The sequence below is a fragment of the Fistularia commersonii genome, chromosome 19 (genome assembly GCF_037954325.1).
Source record: "Fistularia commersonii isolate RoL2024-O1a breed Wild chromosome 19, RoL_Fcom_v1.0, whole genome shotgun sequence".
NCBI lineage: Eukaryota > Metazoa > Chordata > Actinopteri > Syngnathiformes > Fistulariidae > Fistularia > Fistularia commersonii.
The window spans coordinates 13,409,708-13,428,613 of NC_141302.1; the positions used below are offsets into that span (position 1 = coordinate 13,409,708).

An 18,906-nucleotide genomic window follows, 5' to 3' on the forward strand; every position below is an offset into this window, starting at 1 on the left:
CCTTTTTTGTACCAGGGGCCAGTTTTATGCATGAAAATCTTTCCTCCTACCGGTTAGAGGCACGGGCGTTTAAAGTAATAAAAACTTTTGTCGGTGCACAGTATTTAATCTGAATACAACAATTACAGTTTATATAAGGCAATTACAATATTAAGTGCGACAGTAAAGCCAAAGCATAAACAATCATCTATTTAAAATGAGATCTGGTAGTCTAAAGAAAAAAACAAAAAAGAGTTTCTATTACCCATTGATCTGCGGACTGGTACCAGTCCGGGGACTGGGGGTTGGGGACCACTGTTTGTTTTAGGGCACAATGAAAGCATTGACATTAAATCAATCATACTATTCATGTGTTCATCTCGCGAATTTAATCCGGGCCTGATGGTGGATCTAATGAGCTGCAACTTGCTTTTAGCCTCCTTTTGGAGGCTTCATCACCTGATCAGCCCCTTCTACTCTCCTTGTCTACTCCTCAACCCCTTTAAAGCAGCCTTTCCCTGACCTTCCACCTCTTTACTGCCTCCTTCTATTTTAGGCCTCCTCATCTCCTCGCTCCATCCCTTGAATGCTGCGACCCACCCCCTCCTTTATCTCCTCTATAACCTCCCCCTCTTCTTCCAGCCTCTCTACCATCCCCCACATCCTGCCAGTCTGTCCTTTTCTACAACCCACCCCCACCCCCACCCCAACACCAATACCTCTGCCGAGGCTGCAGCACCCCATAAAGTCATTAATCTCCGAGGTCTGTGGAGCACAACAGAAGGCTATGAAGGAGGTGCCTCATGAGGTGGAAATAATGCATCGCAATGCGATAGCAGGGTTATACATTCCTGTTTTAATAAAGGTCAGATGACATTGGATAAGGATTTGACTTTCTTTTCACATCACCTGCGCCAGTTCTGCGGTCACCTTGGATGTGCTGACATGTTCCTTCATGTTCTCTCCTCCTTCGCATGAGTCGGGCTAAAATAGGCTTAATGAATTGACTCCTGAAAATCATCATCCCGCGACCCACTTCGGGAGGCCCTGATTTAACCGAGCACACACAGCTGTTACAGTCTGATGGCCCTGGCCTTGGTGTGCGCATGAGTGTGTGTGTGTGACTGTGGAAGCGGGGGGCTGCACCCTAAAATTAGCCAATACACGCATAATTGCTAGGCAATGATCTGATGAATAATGTAAGGGCTACCATTCCAGAACAGCAATCCTCTGTGTCACAGCACAGGATGTACTGCGACACAATGATGTAAAGTACACTGTTTTGGTAATAACTAATACACAGCATCACCTCAAAACCTCCAGGTGGATAGGTAGATCTGCAAGGAAATCGAGAGTGTGAACTGTGAACTACAGTTCCAAAGTGTATTTAAATTGTATGGCTTACTCTAAATTAGCAGGAAAAGGTACATATTTAAGGCTCTGTTGACGCGACAACATCATTTACACAAGGACGCCAGTCGTGGCGTCTGACAGGCATTACAATATGGAAAGGGCTACGGGGTGGAAATATTTTTAAGACGCCTACTTCTTGATGGACACGGGGAAAATGTGACATGTACACTGAAGTTGCAACCAAATTGCTGTGCACGGGTGGGTAGACCATAACAACAATGGCGGACTCCAGAGTACTCTAGACTCTTTGGCAGGCACATCTGCTAGCCAACATTGTCTTGGAATTTTCCCTGCCTTGTAGTTCAGGGTCACTCCAAGCACTAACTCAACCTCATGGTCACGATTTGCACGCACCACTGGGTGGACCATAACAGCAATGCCTAACTTCAGAGGACTCCAGAGGACTCTGAAGTACTTCGGAGTGCTCCGGAGTACTCCAGTGGGGTAGAACAAGACATCAGTACTCCAGAGTACTTTGACTGGCACCACTCAAAGTCTAAATTCCCTTGGAATTTACCCGCCTTGCAATTCAGGGTCACTCCAACTCGCATGGATGGGTGGGTGGACTGTAACAACAATGGCGGACATTGCCATTGCCACACTGCTGAAAAGCGTGGAGTTTCTCCACCACCATTTGAATCAGTGGAGATGTACTGGAATAACTCCGCCTCCTGATCTGTGCACAAAAGTACTTGATTGTTCGCCATTGTTGATATTTACATTCGGTGTGGCTCCCACGTTTGGTATTGTGCCGAGAAAAGAAATGTCTATGTACACACGCATGCTTTGGTTCATCACAAAATCACTTCTATTGTTTCCTACGGTGTATCATGCACGACTGAAAAGAACGTTGTCGCATCAACGGGGCCCTCGGAGACAACTCAATTATTCACGCTGGCCATTATTCTAGTGATGATTGAAATAATCAGTGGATGTTGTGAATTTAAAGATGATCCTGATCTACCTGGCTTTTACCTAGATGAGAAGATGGCCTGTTTGGGCAACTTGCGTGTGTGTGCACGAGTTTCAACACTATACAGTGGGGCATTTTCCAGTCACTGGCACCTTTAGTTTTTGTGTCAGGGACTAAAAAGAAGCCCCGAAGCGCTGCGCCGCAGGAGGGGGGCACGGTACTTGGCCAGCGATGAACGTGGCGCACAAAGAGCGCCAGCCTGCCGCGTTTGAAAAAGCATGCGTGGGACTTTGACAGTGTTTGCTCGGGGAGGCACAGGAGGAAATGTGCTGATAAGAGTGAAGGGGGAAGCATGTTCATGTTGTGTTTTCACCTCCATCATTAATACAATAAAGCCTCCATGCTTTCAATTCCAAATACCAAACTGTCAAAAAGCATCAGATCACATCCAGACCTCCCTCTCCCGCACCCTCTCCCTCTTTCTGTCTCTCTCTCACCCTCTGTCTCTCTCTCTGCACCCCACTCTTGGTCTACCTTTTTTGCCCAGTGGAGTTGCTACATCACAACAGCCTCCTCCAGTGTCACAGCGAGCGCACAAACACATGGAGACGAGGACGAAAACATCCGATGAGGATGATCCCGACCAGGAAGATGATACTTCCGTCCTTTTGGAGCCAAAACTTTTTCTGACTGTTGTTTGGTTGAAGTTTGTGAAGATTGGCTGATGCAGGTCAACGTTATGACGGCGACATTCAGCGAGTGTTAGTTCTCATGTGAATTGTGATTACTAATCGAATTTTAAGGAACCATTTGGTGGAAAGATGAGGACGCAAATGTAGCTTTGTTCTTTTAAGTTATCAACAAAGGGGGGCACAATGGCGCAAGGGTGAGCACCTCACAGTAAGAAGGTCCCTGGTTGGTTGGATTCCCCCCGTCTCTGCATGGGGATCCTCCCTCGGTCCATAAACATGCAGAGGGTTCATTGGAAACCCTAAATTTTCCCAACACACGAATGACCGAGTGAATGGCTGTGTGCCTTTATGTGATGTGTGAACAAGTGAATGGATGCATGTCTCTAAACAAGGCCCTGCGGTCGGTCCAGAGGGAACGCCGCCTCTCGTCCATTAACAGTCGAGTCCAATAACCCCCACGATCTGGACTGCAGGATAAGATGATGATGACGAATGAAGGAATTAACTAGCATTTAGATTCAAACACCCTTTCAAACCACTCTTGATCAATTCATCATTGTCTAATGGGGTATTTGGTCTTTCTACCATTCAATTTAGTCACTGTCTGGTATATTCCTGGCACATGACTTTTTTAAACATATATCTTTAGCAGTTTCTCACAAATCTTACAATTATTGTGAAATAATCTGGATCACAATTCCGTCACCAAATCAAGTTCCGTTTCGCCCGACTCAGAAAAACAAGGTGGTGAGAGAAAAACAACGTGGACCTTGTCACAAACACAATGATGTCACATGTTGTCGAAGTCTGACGAGACTTAATATGAACCCCATGTGACACGTCTCTGGAGGTAAACACTCCATCGACCCCATGTGTCTGCACATTCTGGTGTGTGTGTCGGTAAAGGACGATAATGTCATTTTGGGTTTAAGGATGTTATAGATTGAATAAGACATTTAACAATTCATGCATTCATTCGTTATCTATACTGCTTTCCTGTCATTGAGCAAGAGGTGGAAAATCACCCTGTATCAATCACAGGGTCATATATAGAGACATGCAACCGTCACTCATTTGCAAGTCACATAGAGACACAAACATTTACCCTGTCATTCACACGTCTAGGCAATGTAGGGTCTCCAGTCAACTTACTGCATGTTGTTGGAGTAAGGAAGGAACCTGGAGAACCCAGAGGAACCCCAAGGGGAGAACATGGAGGCTCCACACAGGAAGCCCCCTGTCGGGAATGCGACGCATTTAAACGTGACACTCAGATGGAGCGTTATTAATCGAGGAATCAATTTCGTTTAAACGGCTTTTCATTTCACATAAATGCCTGATCTTCATTAGCCAGAGCCAACTCCCAGCTGGACTAGTCAATCACAGAGTCACACATGGAGACACCTAAACATTCACACTCTCATTGATAATCGTAGAGTCCTCAGAGAGTCTTCAGTTAACCTTCTGACCATTTAGAGGAGGAAGACAGGAGCTTTGAGTGGACACCAACCCAACATCCATTTCAGCTTCAAACCATCTGAACGTCTCATCACAACTTCGGATGAGAGACTGTTATTTTCACTTAAAAGAATGGTGTTTAGAGCAACATCTGTTATAACTGCAGCTGTCTCCAAAGGACTCTTTAGATAATTCTGATGTATTTAAGTTGATTTTTCATCCCAACCATTATTTTGGGTTCTTATTTTTTTTTTGTTTTTAGAGCGAATAAGCAAAGGCACCATAACAGCAGAGTGAAATCATATGACCTCAAATGACTCATTATACAAACAATGCATGTATGTATGTCCCTATCAGCAATTGCTCATTCCTTATCCTTCGTTTATCATCTGATCGCTTCTCATCTCAAAATCATGTTACGTTACGCTATGTTATGTTACCTCAGCTCACCTTATCTTAACTAATTCAATCTTCTTGTCACATCTCATTTCATTGTATCTCGCCTCAACATTGTATTTCATCTCATCTCAGCACCATGTCTTAGCTTATCTTATATTTTCTTATCTCTTCCAATGTCATCTCATCGCATCATCTTATGGTCAACATTATCTTGTCTTATCTTATCACATCACAGCCTATCTCATCTCATCTAACATCATCTCACCATACCTTTATCATCTTCCTTGTTTTATCTTCTTATCTTGTCCCATCTCATCTTCCAGTATTGATCACATTTACCTCACTTCCTCCTTTCTACTATTATCTTCCTCCTTTCTACTATTATCTATAACTGTTGTGTTTTTACTTGAAACTCTGGCACAACAATTTCCTTCGGGATAAATAAAGTTGTTCTCATCTCATCTCTCATCTCATTTATAGCACACACTGTGGCTCATATTTTACAGGTCTGTCGTGAACTGTTGTAAATATATTGAATTAGTCCGGACTGACATGCGTGATGCATCATGACAATTCACATCAAGGTCTTACTGGATGAGCAAGAAAACTAAAGTGGTCCAGGGGAGTACAACCCTTTTGAGATCCCTCATGCGATCATCCATTCGAGGCTCGGCATTAAATAGAATGATGACCGACTCACGGGGCGGCTCTTTCTCACACATACACATCGCACTGGGGGGAGGGGGCTGAGGCGACCACATCTACAGAGGTATTCAAAGGGTGACACTGCTGCAAAAACTCACACACACATACATTTTAGCAGCAGCTGTTACAGACTATTGATTGTTTTAACTATAGGATCACGCAAAAATCCCATCATGGTGATTGCATGCCTGCCCTTGTTTTTCCTTGTCATCATGTTTGCAGTCGCACTTCTGTGGGAGCATTTGGATGAGTATTTCCTACGGGAACATCATCGCTGGAAAAGTTCTCTTTCTGTTCCCTTGATATTTAGATTTGAGCGTTCCACCACCTGACAGCAACCTCTTCTTGATGATTAGGACGACGATGTGGACCCGTGTTGGGAACACAAAATGTTTTGTCTTTTATAAATCTAGAGGTGTTTGCTGGAGGATGGTCGCCTGCCGTCGCTTCATTTATCCACAGCAACTCATACGGGAAGTTCTCGTCGTCTAACGCTGAAAGATTGTTTTCATTTCCGCTGAAAAAAATCAGTGTGGTGGTGGATTGGATTTGACAACGGTCAACATCTGTCACAAGCATTGGATATCTTCTTTGGTTTTCAATTTAGCATTTCCTGTACCTTCTGCTCGTGTTTACATCTCCTAACAACACTAACAATGGGTGGAGGCGGGTGGTTCACCGTGGCAACCCCTCGAAGGGGGCAGCCAGGGGGGAAAAAAAACATCTGACTCCACGGGAGGACAGTTTAGAGGGCGGTTTGAAGTAGCTCCAGCAACTACTGCTATACAGAAACTTGCAAGGGTGGATGAACATCTCGACATTTTGCTTCACTAGGTTGATATCAAGTTTGTTAGCTAACTGCTGCCTAATTTACATGCAAAGTGACCAATCATTATCCAACCTTCCCACTGAAGATTTCTTTTAGGTTGTTTATGGGTATAATATAGAAAGTATAGCTAGCTTTGACTGATTTTTCTGAAATGTAGCTCAGACTGTGGGTGACGCTAACTAGCTATGGATCTCTTTGGTTCTCAATGTAGATACTTACATCAATATATCGTTCATACCCATTGTTTTCCCTATAGCCATGGATTACTTGCAGCTAACTAGCTACAACAAGCTAGAGTAAATGCTGGTCGCTACATTACCATGCAAACAAGAGCGTGCAGCGTCTCCGTGTTGTTGATGTGAAGAGTATAACATGATGAAGTCCTGCTTTAGCCAGGTGTAATGACCCACCTTGAGGATTATTCTCAGTTACCAGCATGAAAAACCACTGCGCCCCATTCTGGACCGAGCCATGACCACAACCCTGATGCAGGACAAATCAAAGGGGGATTAATTTAGCCATAATAATATAAAGGAATGTGAAAACTATCAGTCTGGACAGTAAACCAGCATCTGAGGGGAATTTAAACATAAGTAGTCCCATAAACTGACGAGAAACCTATTTGTGTTGGTGATTTATCTTGTTATTTCAATGCATGAAATTAAACCTGTTCTGTTCCCTCTGAGGGGAAAAAAAAACTTCATCATTGAGCTCAATTTCATTTGATTTCATATTGTAGCTCATTCATGTTTGTTTGAAAAGGGCGGAGGTGATAGAGGCAATTCTTTTCCTTCTTTTTTTTTTTTTAAATCAAGCGAATACAAGCTATCATCCTGACAGAGCTTTGGCCTTGAATCCCAGGTTTTACCAGGACAAAATGTTCACTGTAGATGTCTGTTATTGACATTAACACAGAGCCACATTTCAAGCCATAGGCGTGCACAACTATTGATCCGGGTCAACGCATAGTGCAGCGTAGGAGGCGCAGAAGGGACAAAACCCGAAGACCTTCGAATGAATCGCACCTGTCAGCTGGTCGACAAGGGACCAAACTCAGCAAACACCACGTGTGTGGATGAATATAGAGGTGTTTCAGGTCCCAGATTTAGACCATTAACATATAAGAGATGAGACGATCAGAGGATTCTGGGATGCTTTTCATTAGCGAGCTATCGATCTCTTGTTTAATTGGTTCCTCAGTCTGACATATAAGGTCATCTGAGACACGATCCTGATGACAACAGAGGAAGAACCGACACAACCGGGCCCTCACTTTCATTTCATATCAAATCAATTGACTCCTTTTGCAATCGGGCGGATAAAAATACCGATTTTACTTCTTTACACGCGCACACACACACACACGCACACACACACACACACGCACACGCACGCATGCATTCAAACACACACACACACACACACACACACACACACACGCCTTTGCCTTCTGAAAAAGCAACGGTACCAGCGGAAACTTCTTTTCTGTTTTGAAATCCGCTTTTTTTTGTCTCACCTTCATCCCGAGATGGCGTTTTATGGTTAAAAACATTAAACCAGTTAAAGTAATTTTTCATTTCAGGGAGCAACCAGGATGCCGCTGGGGCTGTTAGCTCCCGTAGTACTATCACCATTAACAATAAATAAAAATAATAAATCAATAAGTTTTTACATTGCGGTTTTCGCTTGGTAAACAGAAGGAGGACTACCCAGGCTGCTTTAGTTTTGTTTTAAACGACTACAACTGCTAACAATAATATTGACATGAATACCATTATAGCTACTGCTAATCATAACAATAATAATATTCATGATGAATGAGAAATCGAGCTGCGGGCAGCGCGTGCTGTGACGTCACATGCGCGTTCGCACGGTGACAGCCGTTACCGGCTGGATGAAGTGGGGCCGGAAACGAGGAGGTCACGATTTCTCTCCACCGCCTTGCATAACACCGGCCGGTGCCGGTAACGGTGTCGGTAACGGTGCCGGTAACGGTTACGTCACGGTCCCCGCCGACGGTTATCCGCGCGCGCTCGCGCCGCACGCGGGTCTTACCGCGATGGCGACGCCGCTGCTGCTGCTTCCGGTGATGCGGATGATGTCCTTGATGGTGATGAGGAGGAAAAGGAGGAGGAGGATGCGGGCAGTGCGGGTACAGCGGCGGTTTGGATGCGCGAGCTCCTGCGTGATTGTGTGTGTATGTATGTGTGTGTGTGTGTATGTGTGTGTGTGTGTGTGTGTGTGTGTGTGTGTGTGTGTGTAGGGGGGGGGGGGACTGACAGACCGGCTCCGTCGGTGATCCGCCGAAGACTAAACGTGAAAGCAGAAGCCCCGCCCCTTCACCTCCTCCCCCTCCCCAGCTCGCCCCGCACGTGTGCGTGCGTGTGCGTGTGCGTAAGGGAGAAAGGGGCAGTGTGTGCGCGTCTGCGTGCACAGTTGCGTGTGTACGTGCACGGACTCCCAAGGATGACCCCCCCCCCCCCGCTCTCCATCAATGGGACAGGAAACGCGTCACGCAAGTGTATAAACACATAAAACTATTCTCTCCATCTTTCATCACGTGTTCATCTGTGCGTTCTGTTTAAAGTCAAAATGCAAAGTGCCATTTATATACATACATATATATATTTAAAATATACATGTCTTTATATAACATACCATATATCGTGCGTTCCGTATATATAAATATAAATCTCTGCTTGCACTTCTTACTCCGGACCACTAGGGGGAGACGTGAGTGCAGGTGCCTCACACTGCGACCTGATGTCCGATGATGCGCCCATGCATTCTTGTGTGTGTGTGTGTGTGTGTGTGTGTGTGTGTGTGTTCGCCTGATTGCTCATGTGCCTTTGCACGTGTGTCTTTGTGTGTCCATTCATGTGTATGCATTTATCCATGTGTGTGTGTTCACGTGTATGTCCATCTTTTGTCTCATTGTTTGTAATCACATATGTTCCTGCATGCTCTTGTGTGTGTCAGTGGCTGCGCAGGCCTTTTTTTCTTTTATTTTAATTCATGAGATCCTGTCACACAACAGAGAAAAAACCTTTGAGCCTTCACTGAAAAATGTTCATTCATTCATTCATTCTTTTCTGGACCACTTATCCTATCCTAGTCTATCCCAGATGTTCTGTATATATCAACACACAACCAAGATTTACAATAATATAATCATCAGGTGGACATTCACCCCCTTATTTACACATCACATGTCCACATGAAACAATTTATCTTCTCATTTAGAGGTCACACCGACAGAAGATAAAACTGACTATATTGATCCCACAACGAGGAAATTCAATTGTCACCGCAGCATTCCAGGGTAGAAAAGCATGCAAGTAGTAATAATAGAGAAGAATATGCAAATAGAGGAATTAGATCAGGGTGGGCAATTAATTATTATAAGGGGCCACATGAGAAACCTGAAAACGCCATGGGAGGGCTGAACCAGTGATAACAGAAAAGAAACATACTTGCGTAACATGTACGAAATACATGTTTTTTCATTGTCTGAGGAAGTTCTCAGTAATCCAGGTTGCAATAAATTCTTGTTGAAAATCCTGTCGAAAAGTTGTTCCTTGTCCCCAACGAACGACATCCCTGTTTCCAATATAACTTCCTTAGACCCAGTTTCTGCCCATCAACTTCCATTTACGTAATGACCATAACCTAGACCCGTCCAACACCCTGTCGGTTATAGTCAGACACTCCCCACAGTTCATTAGAACTAAAGAAGCCCTTCTTTAAGTAAAGAAATTCAAGTCCAGCTGCCACAACGAGAAGATTTCGACAAGAATGTTTTGTCATTCGTGTTCTGACTGACTCCACGCGGGCCGGACAAGGACAGCCAAAGGGCCACATGTAGCACCCGGGTCGTAAAACGCCCACGTCTGGTCTAGGATCCAGATCAGCAAGACTAAGTACAATATAAACAAAAGAAAACAAAATCTGAAACATTTAAAAATAAACTGAAGAAAAATGTCTTGTGCAGACAACGGAATGGAATGAAATAATAGGAGTACATAAGGAGATGTGGCTGATAAAAATGAAATGATAATGAGTATAAATATAATACGTATATAAATATTCCAAAGATCAGAGCACGTAGTGGCATTCAACCATTTGACATACAGTCATTCACCCTCACATTCACACATGTAATTTTCTCATCATATTCATCACATTACTCATGTTGGGTTATTCTTAGAGGGGTCGTCTCCACTCCTCCCACCTCCGCTGTCGGGTTTTTCGAGCCTCCTTCTCCGTGGAGGCCGTGCTGCCAAGAGACACCGGGAGGTGGAGCCTCGGTGGAGTCACTTTCTACCAGATCGGTGAAAGATTTCCACACACATTTACCAGCTCTGTGCACTCCTCATTTGTCTTCACAAAGGCAGCCCCCAAACAATCCGCCCAAGGGACAGCCGGCTCAACCATTATGACTGCTTTTGTAGGGGTGGACCAAAGGATGAGGCCATGAGGAGGTTGCAAAGATTTCATTGGGAGGCTTCATCTGGCAGTCGAGATCACGTTCCGCTCTCCTCCCCCACACAGAAATGACCGTTCCTGCTCCGGCCCTCAACCTTTTTGGCTTTGGTGGTGTGCAAAAACCGCTCATGAGGAGGTCCCACTTTGAGAACAGGTTGGTAGCCCAGGCTGGTGGATTTCAATGGGGGGTTTCAAGATGTTTCTGCCAAACAGCCCAGCCACCTTCTATTGTCATTACTGGTCTATTTTCAAAGCGGTTGAGGTGATATTTCACGGATTTTGGGGGGGCCGACGAGCTTCATGCTGCCAAAATATTTAGCCTCATCACATTGGACCAATAATATTACTGTGAAATTCTGAGGCCTTTCAATTCTGACACTGAAGAAGATGACTTTATTGGTTTTAGTGCGCAGGAGGAAGACAAAGATAGCGATCAGCTGGGGTAGGACGAGGCGGGGATAGAAAATGAATGGATGATGGATGGACTTTTCCATGTGTTTTGTATTATTAATCAGCCATGTTACAGGCACTGTTCGGAAAAAAAGCATTCCCAGTGCGTTTTTGGATGTTACCAGTATGTATTTAATTAAAAGTTAAAAAAAAAAAGTTTCTGTAAATACCTCATGTTACAACATTGACCCCTGTCTCTAATAGACAAGTACAGCCAAATTTGTTTAAATTAAATTTTGTTGCGCTGTATTAATCCTTTACGTGAAATTCCTCTCTGCATTTAACCCACCATGGATGAACCACGAGTAATTGGCTGCTATCTAGTGGCACCAGGGGAGCAGTTAGGGGTTCAATTTCTTGTTCAACAACACTTCGACCCGGATGGAACCAGGATTCGAATCAGAAATGTTTGATTCCAAGAAGAATCGCTCTACTGCCCCTGCACCACCCCTTTGTGAATACACATATAGCTTATATTCAGATGCACTTAATAGTCTGGAAATTACAGTAAGTGAGCTGATTAGACCTGAACTTCAATTGAATTTTGATCAGCTTCTCTCTACATCCTTGTCATTGGCTTAAGGGAAAATGACATTAGCAGGATACCTTGGCATTCTGCTCAGGGGTACTCATCTTCAATTATGCTGTGTAACTGCACAACCCAATCTGACGGCCACAAGTCCTCCTTTCATGACCTTCCGCTGCAGTGCAAGTCTGCATCAGGTGTTTTGCAACCCTGATCTGTTGATCATCAGTCGCATCCATGCCATTTATTACAATGCTGTCCGTCCTAAATTCAACATTCTCCATCCTGCTCTATCTGGGCCATCAGGCTGCCTCTTTCTTGAAGGACTTTTATTTGCACAGGGGGAGTGGAGCATACACCTGGTGAGGTCTTTCCTGCTACTCAAATGGTCCACCTGCAAAACATGGGGACTCAGAGCCATCGCACGTTTCAATCTTGCATTCACACACTTGCATTCACCGACTCCAAGCTGGATTGGCTAGAGCAGCGGTCCCCAACCCCCTGGCTGCAGACTGGTATCAGCCTGTGGGTCGTTTGGTACCAGGCCGCACAGAAAGAATAAATAACCTACATTTTTTCCTTTTTATTTGTTATACACACAATGTTTCATTCTGAAAAATGATCTAATTCTCTCCTTTACATCCGTCTATGACTCACTCTTCACGCATGTCAAGATGCTTGTCTCATTCATATGATACCTTAACGCTAATATCAAACCCACAAGCTATCAAATGAGTAAAAAACAGGCGTTTTTGGAAAGTGTCTTTGCAAAGAGAAGACAGAAGAGCCTATGACCACTAAGTAAAAGCTGCATTTAACAGACAATACCAGGAGACTTACTTAAAACTTTATCGTGACAGGTGATTCCAATGCACCAAGCCGGCTCTGCATAATATGCGGTGACTGGCTCTCCGATGAGGCAGTGACGCTTTCAAAACTGCTTTGCCACTTGGAGACCAAGCACCCTGCATCAAAAACCAAGCCTTTGGAGTATTTTGAAAGAAAAAGCAGGAATATTAATATGTATTTCCACATCTTAAAGGCCGATCCGTGAAATTATTGTCTGACAAATCAGTCCGCGGCACAAAAAATGTTGAGCTAGAACATCCAATCCTCACATAGAAAGAACTCTGTAAAGCTCTTTACATGCTCGGTGAACACATTAAGAACAATATGCCTTTGCATTGAAGAGGGAGGTTAGAAGACAGGAAATGACAGCTTGTTGCTCAAGTATCTCGCCACAAGATGTTTGCTGTCCCATAGCACCTCATTGTAGGAAGGGTGTTTGATAGTATGATACTGTACGTCATAACCTGTTTTAACTTGTATAAAAAATCTTTAACTGTCCATATTTTAAATTGTAGTTTTAATGAACGTGATCTGAAGAGCCGATTATAGAAAGTTTGCTATCATTGAATGCAACCTAGCCTTGCGTAGAATACATACACAGATGTACAAGTAAGCAGATTGAAAAATAGCCAGAAATGCCTATAAAAATCAGCAAATTATCTAAAAACTAGAAAATTAGCAGGGAAAGGTCGAGGCAGAGGGTTCAGCAGAATCCGGCATCTTAAGGAAGTTGCTTTAGATAAATTTGATTAGCTATGACAAAGAAAACTTTCATTTTCGCAAAATATTAATATTAGCAACAAAAATAAAAGCTGTTTCTACATACATACACACACTAACAGACATATTTAAACACATAAATATATATCTGTGTGTGTGTGTGTGTGTGTGTGTATACTAAACATAAACCACCTGCACCAATTTGTTCTCTGCCGTTGTAGTTACAAAATGTCTCCACCAGAGAACACTATCCGTTTTCTTCCTTGCAGTTTGGGAGAGCAGTACATTTCCTGCAACCTTTTGTTTCATCAGTTGCAAAGGAACCTCTAAGAATTAATATTGTAAAGATATATATTAACACGTCTTATCATCTGATTTTAAATATTCACATTTGCTTTTTGATGTTACAAGGCCCTGGGCCTGAGGCTTGTTTCATCAGCTACCTGCTGTCATACTACCTTTCAGCCCAGTACGTATATCAATGTCTATCCAAAAAAAAACTACCAACCTCTATTGTCCTATTTCGAAAAAGAAGACAAAGGACATTTGATGTGAAGCAGAATAAAGTTTATTGAGTTTTTACAATCACGTCATTACAACGGGTATTTTCAACGCTTGTTTGGGTTGCATAGATAGATAACTAGTAGGCTGCGAGATAGCTTGGGGAACGTGATGTTAGAAATCTTAAAGTAGGATAGGATAGCAGGCGGATTGGTCTGAAGGTAGACTTGTGACAAAGCAAAGCAATATAGTGGGTATCTGATTTCTTGCATGAAGCCAGCATCGATAAACTACAGGCTGGAGACTCTGAAGCCCGTTACTCAGTTTACTCTTATGTCACAAATGTGTTGTTTAACAGCATCAACTGTCCTAACCAGGTGTGATGTGACCCATCACGTCACTGCAGGACATCATCAATGGCAGAGGGGAAAAAGCTACACGCAGCAGCCGACCAGCAATGGCATGGCTGGGAAGATCGATGGATAGATATGGATACGTTGCATGTAATAGCGTTTAGGAGATGATTCTAAAGTTCATCACTCAGTTTGGTCTCATGGACCTTTCTGGCGTCTTCGTTGATATGTTTGGCAGCTCTGGTAGCGGATTTTAGGGACGCCTCGATCCAGCCGTGAGGGAACGCTGTATGCTCGCCAGCAAAGTAGATCCTGCCCTCTTTCTTGAAGAGGTCTTGGGCATAATTCAGGTGCTGGTAAGGGGTGAAGAGGGCAAAGGCGCCCAAACTGTAAGGATCCAAGCTCCACTTCTTCACCAGCACTCCGGTGCAGAGAGACTTAACTTTCTCACCATGAATTTCTGCCAAGTCATTCAGAGCCATCTCTTTCAGCTCTTCGTCGCTGAGACCGAGGAGGAGGAGGGAGTCGTCAGACCAGGTGTAGGATGCCAGGAGGACGCCGATGGTTTGGTTGTCAGGGAAGCCATGGCTGGGGTAGTAAATAAACCGCGACGGCTTGCCAGTGATGCTCTTTCCTCCCTTGATGTCGTCATCTTCCCAGAACCTTCTGCTAAAGGTGAGCACGACTTTGGTGGAGCTATCATAGTGGACCGATCTCATGGCCTGCATCTTTGCGATGGACAGCGGTGGTTCAAAGTTGATCAAGAGGGATGCCTTGGCTGTGGTTGCTACCAGAACAACGTCTGCTTTGATTTTATTTAAAGAGCTGCTTGATGATTCCTGGTATGACACAGTTACACCTTCCTCAGTCTGGGTCACATCCTTGACCTTGGAGTTATAAAGAATGGGACAATCCAAGACATTGAGGAACGCATCTACAAGAACTTCTGACCCGCCAGTGATTTCATAGTACCTAAAAAGTTAATATGTTACATTAATAATAATAGACTGTAGGCAGCTTCTATACCTGTCTTGAGCCGTGGCCACTTACTCGACGTCGTCGTTGATGTCAGCAAAGTCGTAAACCATCTCAGACACCGCCGTGTACATCAGCGACCTCTCGTTCTGCACATCACCGATCATCCTCACCGCCTCTGAACTCAGGTTGGCCACCTCCACCAGATACTCCTTTTAAACAAATACATTTCCCACTGGGATGTCAACCGTGTCGGCTTTGTCACAAACCTTTTGAACGATTTGCGTCACACGATATTTGCCTCTAAGCATTTGGTTCTCATGCTGAGATGCCGAATGCTGTCCTCTTTAAACAAAGGCAATCGGAATATTCCTGAATACTTGACTTGGACATTCCTCACACCCTCACAGGCTTGGGCAACTCCTCCCTCAGCCAGCCAGCTTCTTGCCAGGGGGTCTTCCAGCCCGCCGCAGTTTTAGTGTTGTCATCATCCAAGTCTTTCGAGGCGCCAGTTTCAAATTCAGAGCCTTCAGGGTGTTGCCAGGTACTGCCCCACCCCACCCAGGGTCCCGAATATCAACCTAGATCACCCTGGCTTCCCTCTTGAACACGCTAGCATCGTTCCTGCATGGATAGTGTCCCGCTGTTTCATCTGCTTTGGCACGTATCTACCCGACAAACAAAGTCGTTTTTTTTTACCTGGACGGAGTATCTGTCGTACTTTTGCAGGGCAGACTTGCAGCCGTTCCTCAACACTTCCAAATTCACCTTCAGGAAAACAAAGCATCACTTGAGTATCCATTCAGCTGTTTATGATATGTACAAACAAATTGTGTCTTGCTTTTTTTTTTTTCAATTAATAAACAAATCCAAAAAAAATTAAATTAAATTTCTGCCTTCAAAAAAACATTTTGAACTCTGAATAAAAGATATTGGGTTGAAGGTTACTTTTTTTATATTTATGAAAAAAGGCAAAACTGTTATGTGTTCTGTCATCCTTTTACTGGCACGTGCAGTCTCTTACAAAGAGAGACAAAAATATTTTAACACATTTAATTTTGATGGTACAAGATCAGCATAATCTTCAAATTTAAAATTACATTTAAAAGGAATGAACTTCAATAAAATGCATTTGAATTAAATCCTCATTAATTATTTTCAAAAGCCTCCGGAGCCGCGGGTTTCCAACCCATGTTTTAGACACAGAGAAAAAAAAACTGAGAAAGCAGTGAAGTGCGATTATAATTTGCAACTTCCAAAACTCAGTAACCTGTGAAAGCCGGCAAATATTTGGCAAACATTGCTCTTTGTCGGAACAGTTTAGCAGGTGGAACAAACAGGAGATGGTTTCATTTCTCAGAGTTATTTCATTTGCTCGGTGCAATAACAGCAACACTGAATCAGACATTGATAAAGCAGTGATCTCATTTCTGTACACTTATTCTGGGATTTGTTCTTTATTGAATGTGATTCATCCATGATCTGACGCAACTGCAGTAAGGGGTTTGGGAGGGGTCGTTCAGGCATCAAAAAGGGGCCTTCCAATTCTTGAACCCCACCTCGGACCACTTTGCCTTATGAGACCCGACCAGTAGCCGATGCCCCCAACACCACAGCTCCCAGTTTCAAGAAGGAACCAGTTAAAAAAGACGGAGTTTAAATAAGTAAACATGGTAATCATTGCCGGTGTCAATTTAGACAAGTCAAAGTCCAGAAAAACATTGCTATGGTGTACAAGTACCAAGATGGCCACCACTTACCCTTTGCAAGGATTCCAGCATCAGCTGGCCAGCTGACTTTCCCTTCTCGTTTTCATCCACGTCGTAACCCAGAACGTCGGGATCAGCCTCCACAAGGCTCGTCTTGACATGCTTTCTGTTGACCAGGTAGTAGGTGTTGCCATCGTACATGATGAACGGGTTGGTCGCAACGTTCAGCTGTGTTTTCAAGGAATACAGGAGTCTGTTGAGAGATGGCAGGCCAGTCAACTCAGCTGAAAACATGCCTGACACCTGAATTAATGGAGACAAATAAAGCAAAGCTTTCGGTCTTCGGAAATTAGTAATTTTATTTGGTTTATCCAGTTCGAAACATTCTAAAGTAGCCAAAAAACACTTGAATACCTCCTTTGGGGACAGGGGATCCTCTGGGCTTAGTATTTGACCTTCTTTTCTTCTTCTTTTCCTTTCGGTTTTTCCCTCCAGGGGTCATCACAGCAACTCAACCCTCTACATCTAACCCTATTCTCTGTATCCTCCTTACTCACATCAACTAACTTCATATCTCTCTCTCACTACGTCCATAAATCTTCTCTCTGGTCTTCCTCGAGACCTCCCACCCGGCTGCTCCAATTTCGCCATCCATCTACCAATATATTCACTATCCCTCCTCTGTACATGACCCAACCATCTCAGTCTGGCTTCTCTGACCTTCTCTCCAAAACATCTAACATGTGCTGTTCCTCTGACAGACTCATTCCTGATCCTATCCATCCTGGTCACTCCCAAAGAGAACCTTAGCGTCTTCATCTCTGCAACCTCTCGGTCTGCCTCTTGTATACTGTCTTGTATACCTTTCCTTTCATTCTGGCTGAAAGTCTTCTATCGCACAGTACCCCTGACACTTTTCTCCACCCATTCCAACCTGCTTGAACCCATCTCTTCACCTCTATTCCACACTCTCCATTGCCCTAAACTGATGATCCAAAGTCCCTGAAATGTCCAGCCTCTGGATCTGCACTTCCTGTAGCCTCACCATTCCACCTGAGTTCCTCTCATTCACACACATACACTCTGTCTTGCTGGGACTAATTTTCATTCCTCTCCCTTCCAGAGCATACCTCCACCTCTCTAAATTTTCCTCAACCTGTTCTCTGCTCTCCCTACAGATCACAATGTCATCTGCAAACATGGTCCATGGAGATTCCTGTTTTACCTCATCTGTCAGCCTGTCCATCACCACAGCAAACAAGAAGGGGCTCAGAGCTGATCCCTGATGGAGTCCCACCTCTCCCTTGAACTTCTCTGTTACCCCTACACCACAACGCACCGCTGTCTCACAGCTAGCATACATGTCCTGCACCAATCTAACATACTTCTCTGTCACACCAGATTCTCTTATACAATACCAGAGCTCCTCTCTTGGCACCCTGTCATATGCTTTTTCTAGGTCTACAAAAACGCAATGTAACTCCCTCTGGCCTTCTCTGTACTTTTCTATTAGCATTCTCAACGCAAATACTGCATCTGTGGTACTCTTCCTAGGCATGAAGCCATACTGCTGTTCACAAATGCTGACTTCTGCTCTCAGTCTAGTTTCCACTACTCTTTCCCATAACTTCATTGTATGGCTCATCAACTTTATTCCTCTATAGTTGCCGCAATTCTGCACATCCCCCTTATTCTTAAAAATGGGCACCACCACACTTCGTCTCCATTCTTCAGGAATCTTTTAACTCTCTAAGATCCTGTTGAATAAACTAGTCAGAAACTCTTCCACTGCTTCTCCTAGACCAGTGGACCCCAAACTACAGCCCGTCTCCACATTTTGCCCAGTCCCTGAACAATACCAGAGATGCATTATGATTTTTTTTTTTCATTCTGGCCACGTAATCGTGACTTGCATGTGCATAGAAGGTTACGTTCTATTCCACCCTTCTG

The 18,906-nt window shown here is 44.0% G+C and overlaps 2 protein-coding genes across 5 annotated transcripts in view; both read right to left on the bottom strand.

Annotated features, from left to right (window-relative positions):
• Positions 1-8,648, bottom strand: part of nat16 (N-acetyltransferase 16) — a 31,103-nt gene extending 22,455 nt beyond the window's left edge. Inside the window, exon 1 of one of the 4 annotated variants that reach the window (XM_086165374.1) lies at positions 8,444-8,495. The gene's annotated coding sequence lies outside the window, so the exon portion shown is untranslated. Of the gene's footprint in view, positions 1-8,443 lie in introns of all 4 variants that reach the window. The other 3 variants (XM_086165375.1, XM_086165376.1, XM_086165377.1) reach the window with 3 other exon arrangements.
• Positions 8,649-13,970: 5,322 nt separating this feature from the next.
• On the bottom strand, positions 13,971-17,212 carry LOC147223810 (L-amino-acid oxidase-like). Its single transcript, XM_086166041.1, has 4 exons — positions 17,008-17,212; positions 15,947-16,015; positions 15,323-15,459; positions 13,971-15,244 (listed from the first exon to the last, which is right to left on the bottom strand). The coding sequence occupies exons 1-4, from the start codon at positions 17,155-17,157 to the stop codon at positions 14,446-14,448; spliced, it is 1,155 nt and encodes a 384-aa protein (XP_086022167.1). The 5' UTR covers positions 17,158-17,212; the 3' UTR covers positions 13,971-14,445.
• Between the last annotated feature and the right edge of the window lie 1,694 nt (positions 17,213-18,906).

Bases quoted from the DNA above. Each gene is read 5' to 3' on its own strand.
- LOC147223810 (XM_086166041.1), bottom strand. From the start codon at position 17,157: ATGTACGATGGCAACACCTACTACCTGGTCAACAGAAAGCATGTCAAG. The intron at 16,016-17,007 runs GTAAGTGGTGGC...GTTTTCCTGAAG, and splicing joins TGCTGGAATCCTTGCAAAGG to GTGAATTTGGAAGTGTTGAG. The intron at 15,245-15,322 runs GTAAGTGGCCAC...TTAACTTTTTAG, and splicing joins GACATCAACGACGACGTCGA to GTACTATGAAATCACTGGCG.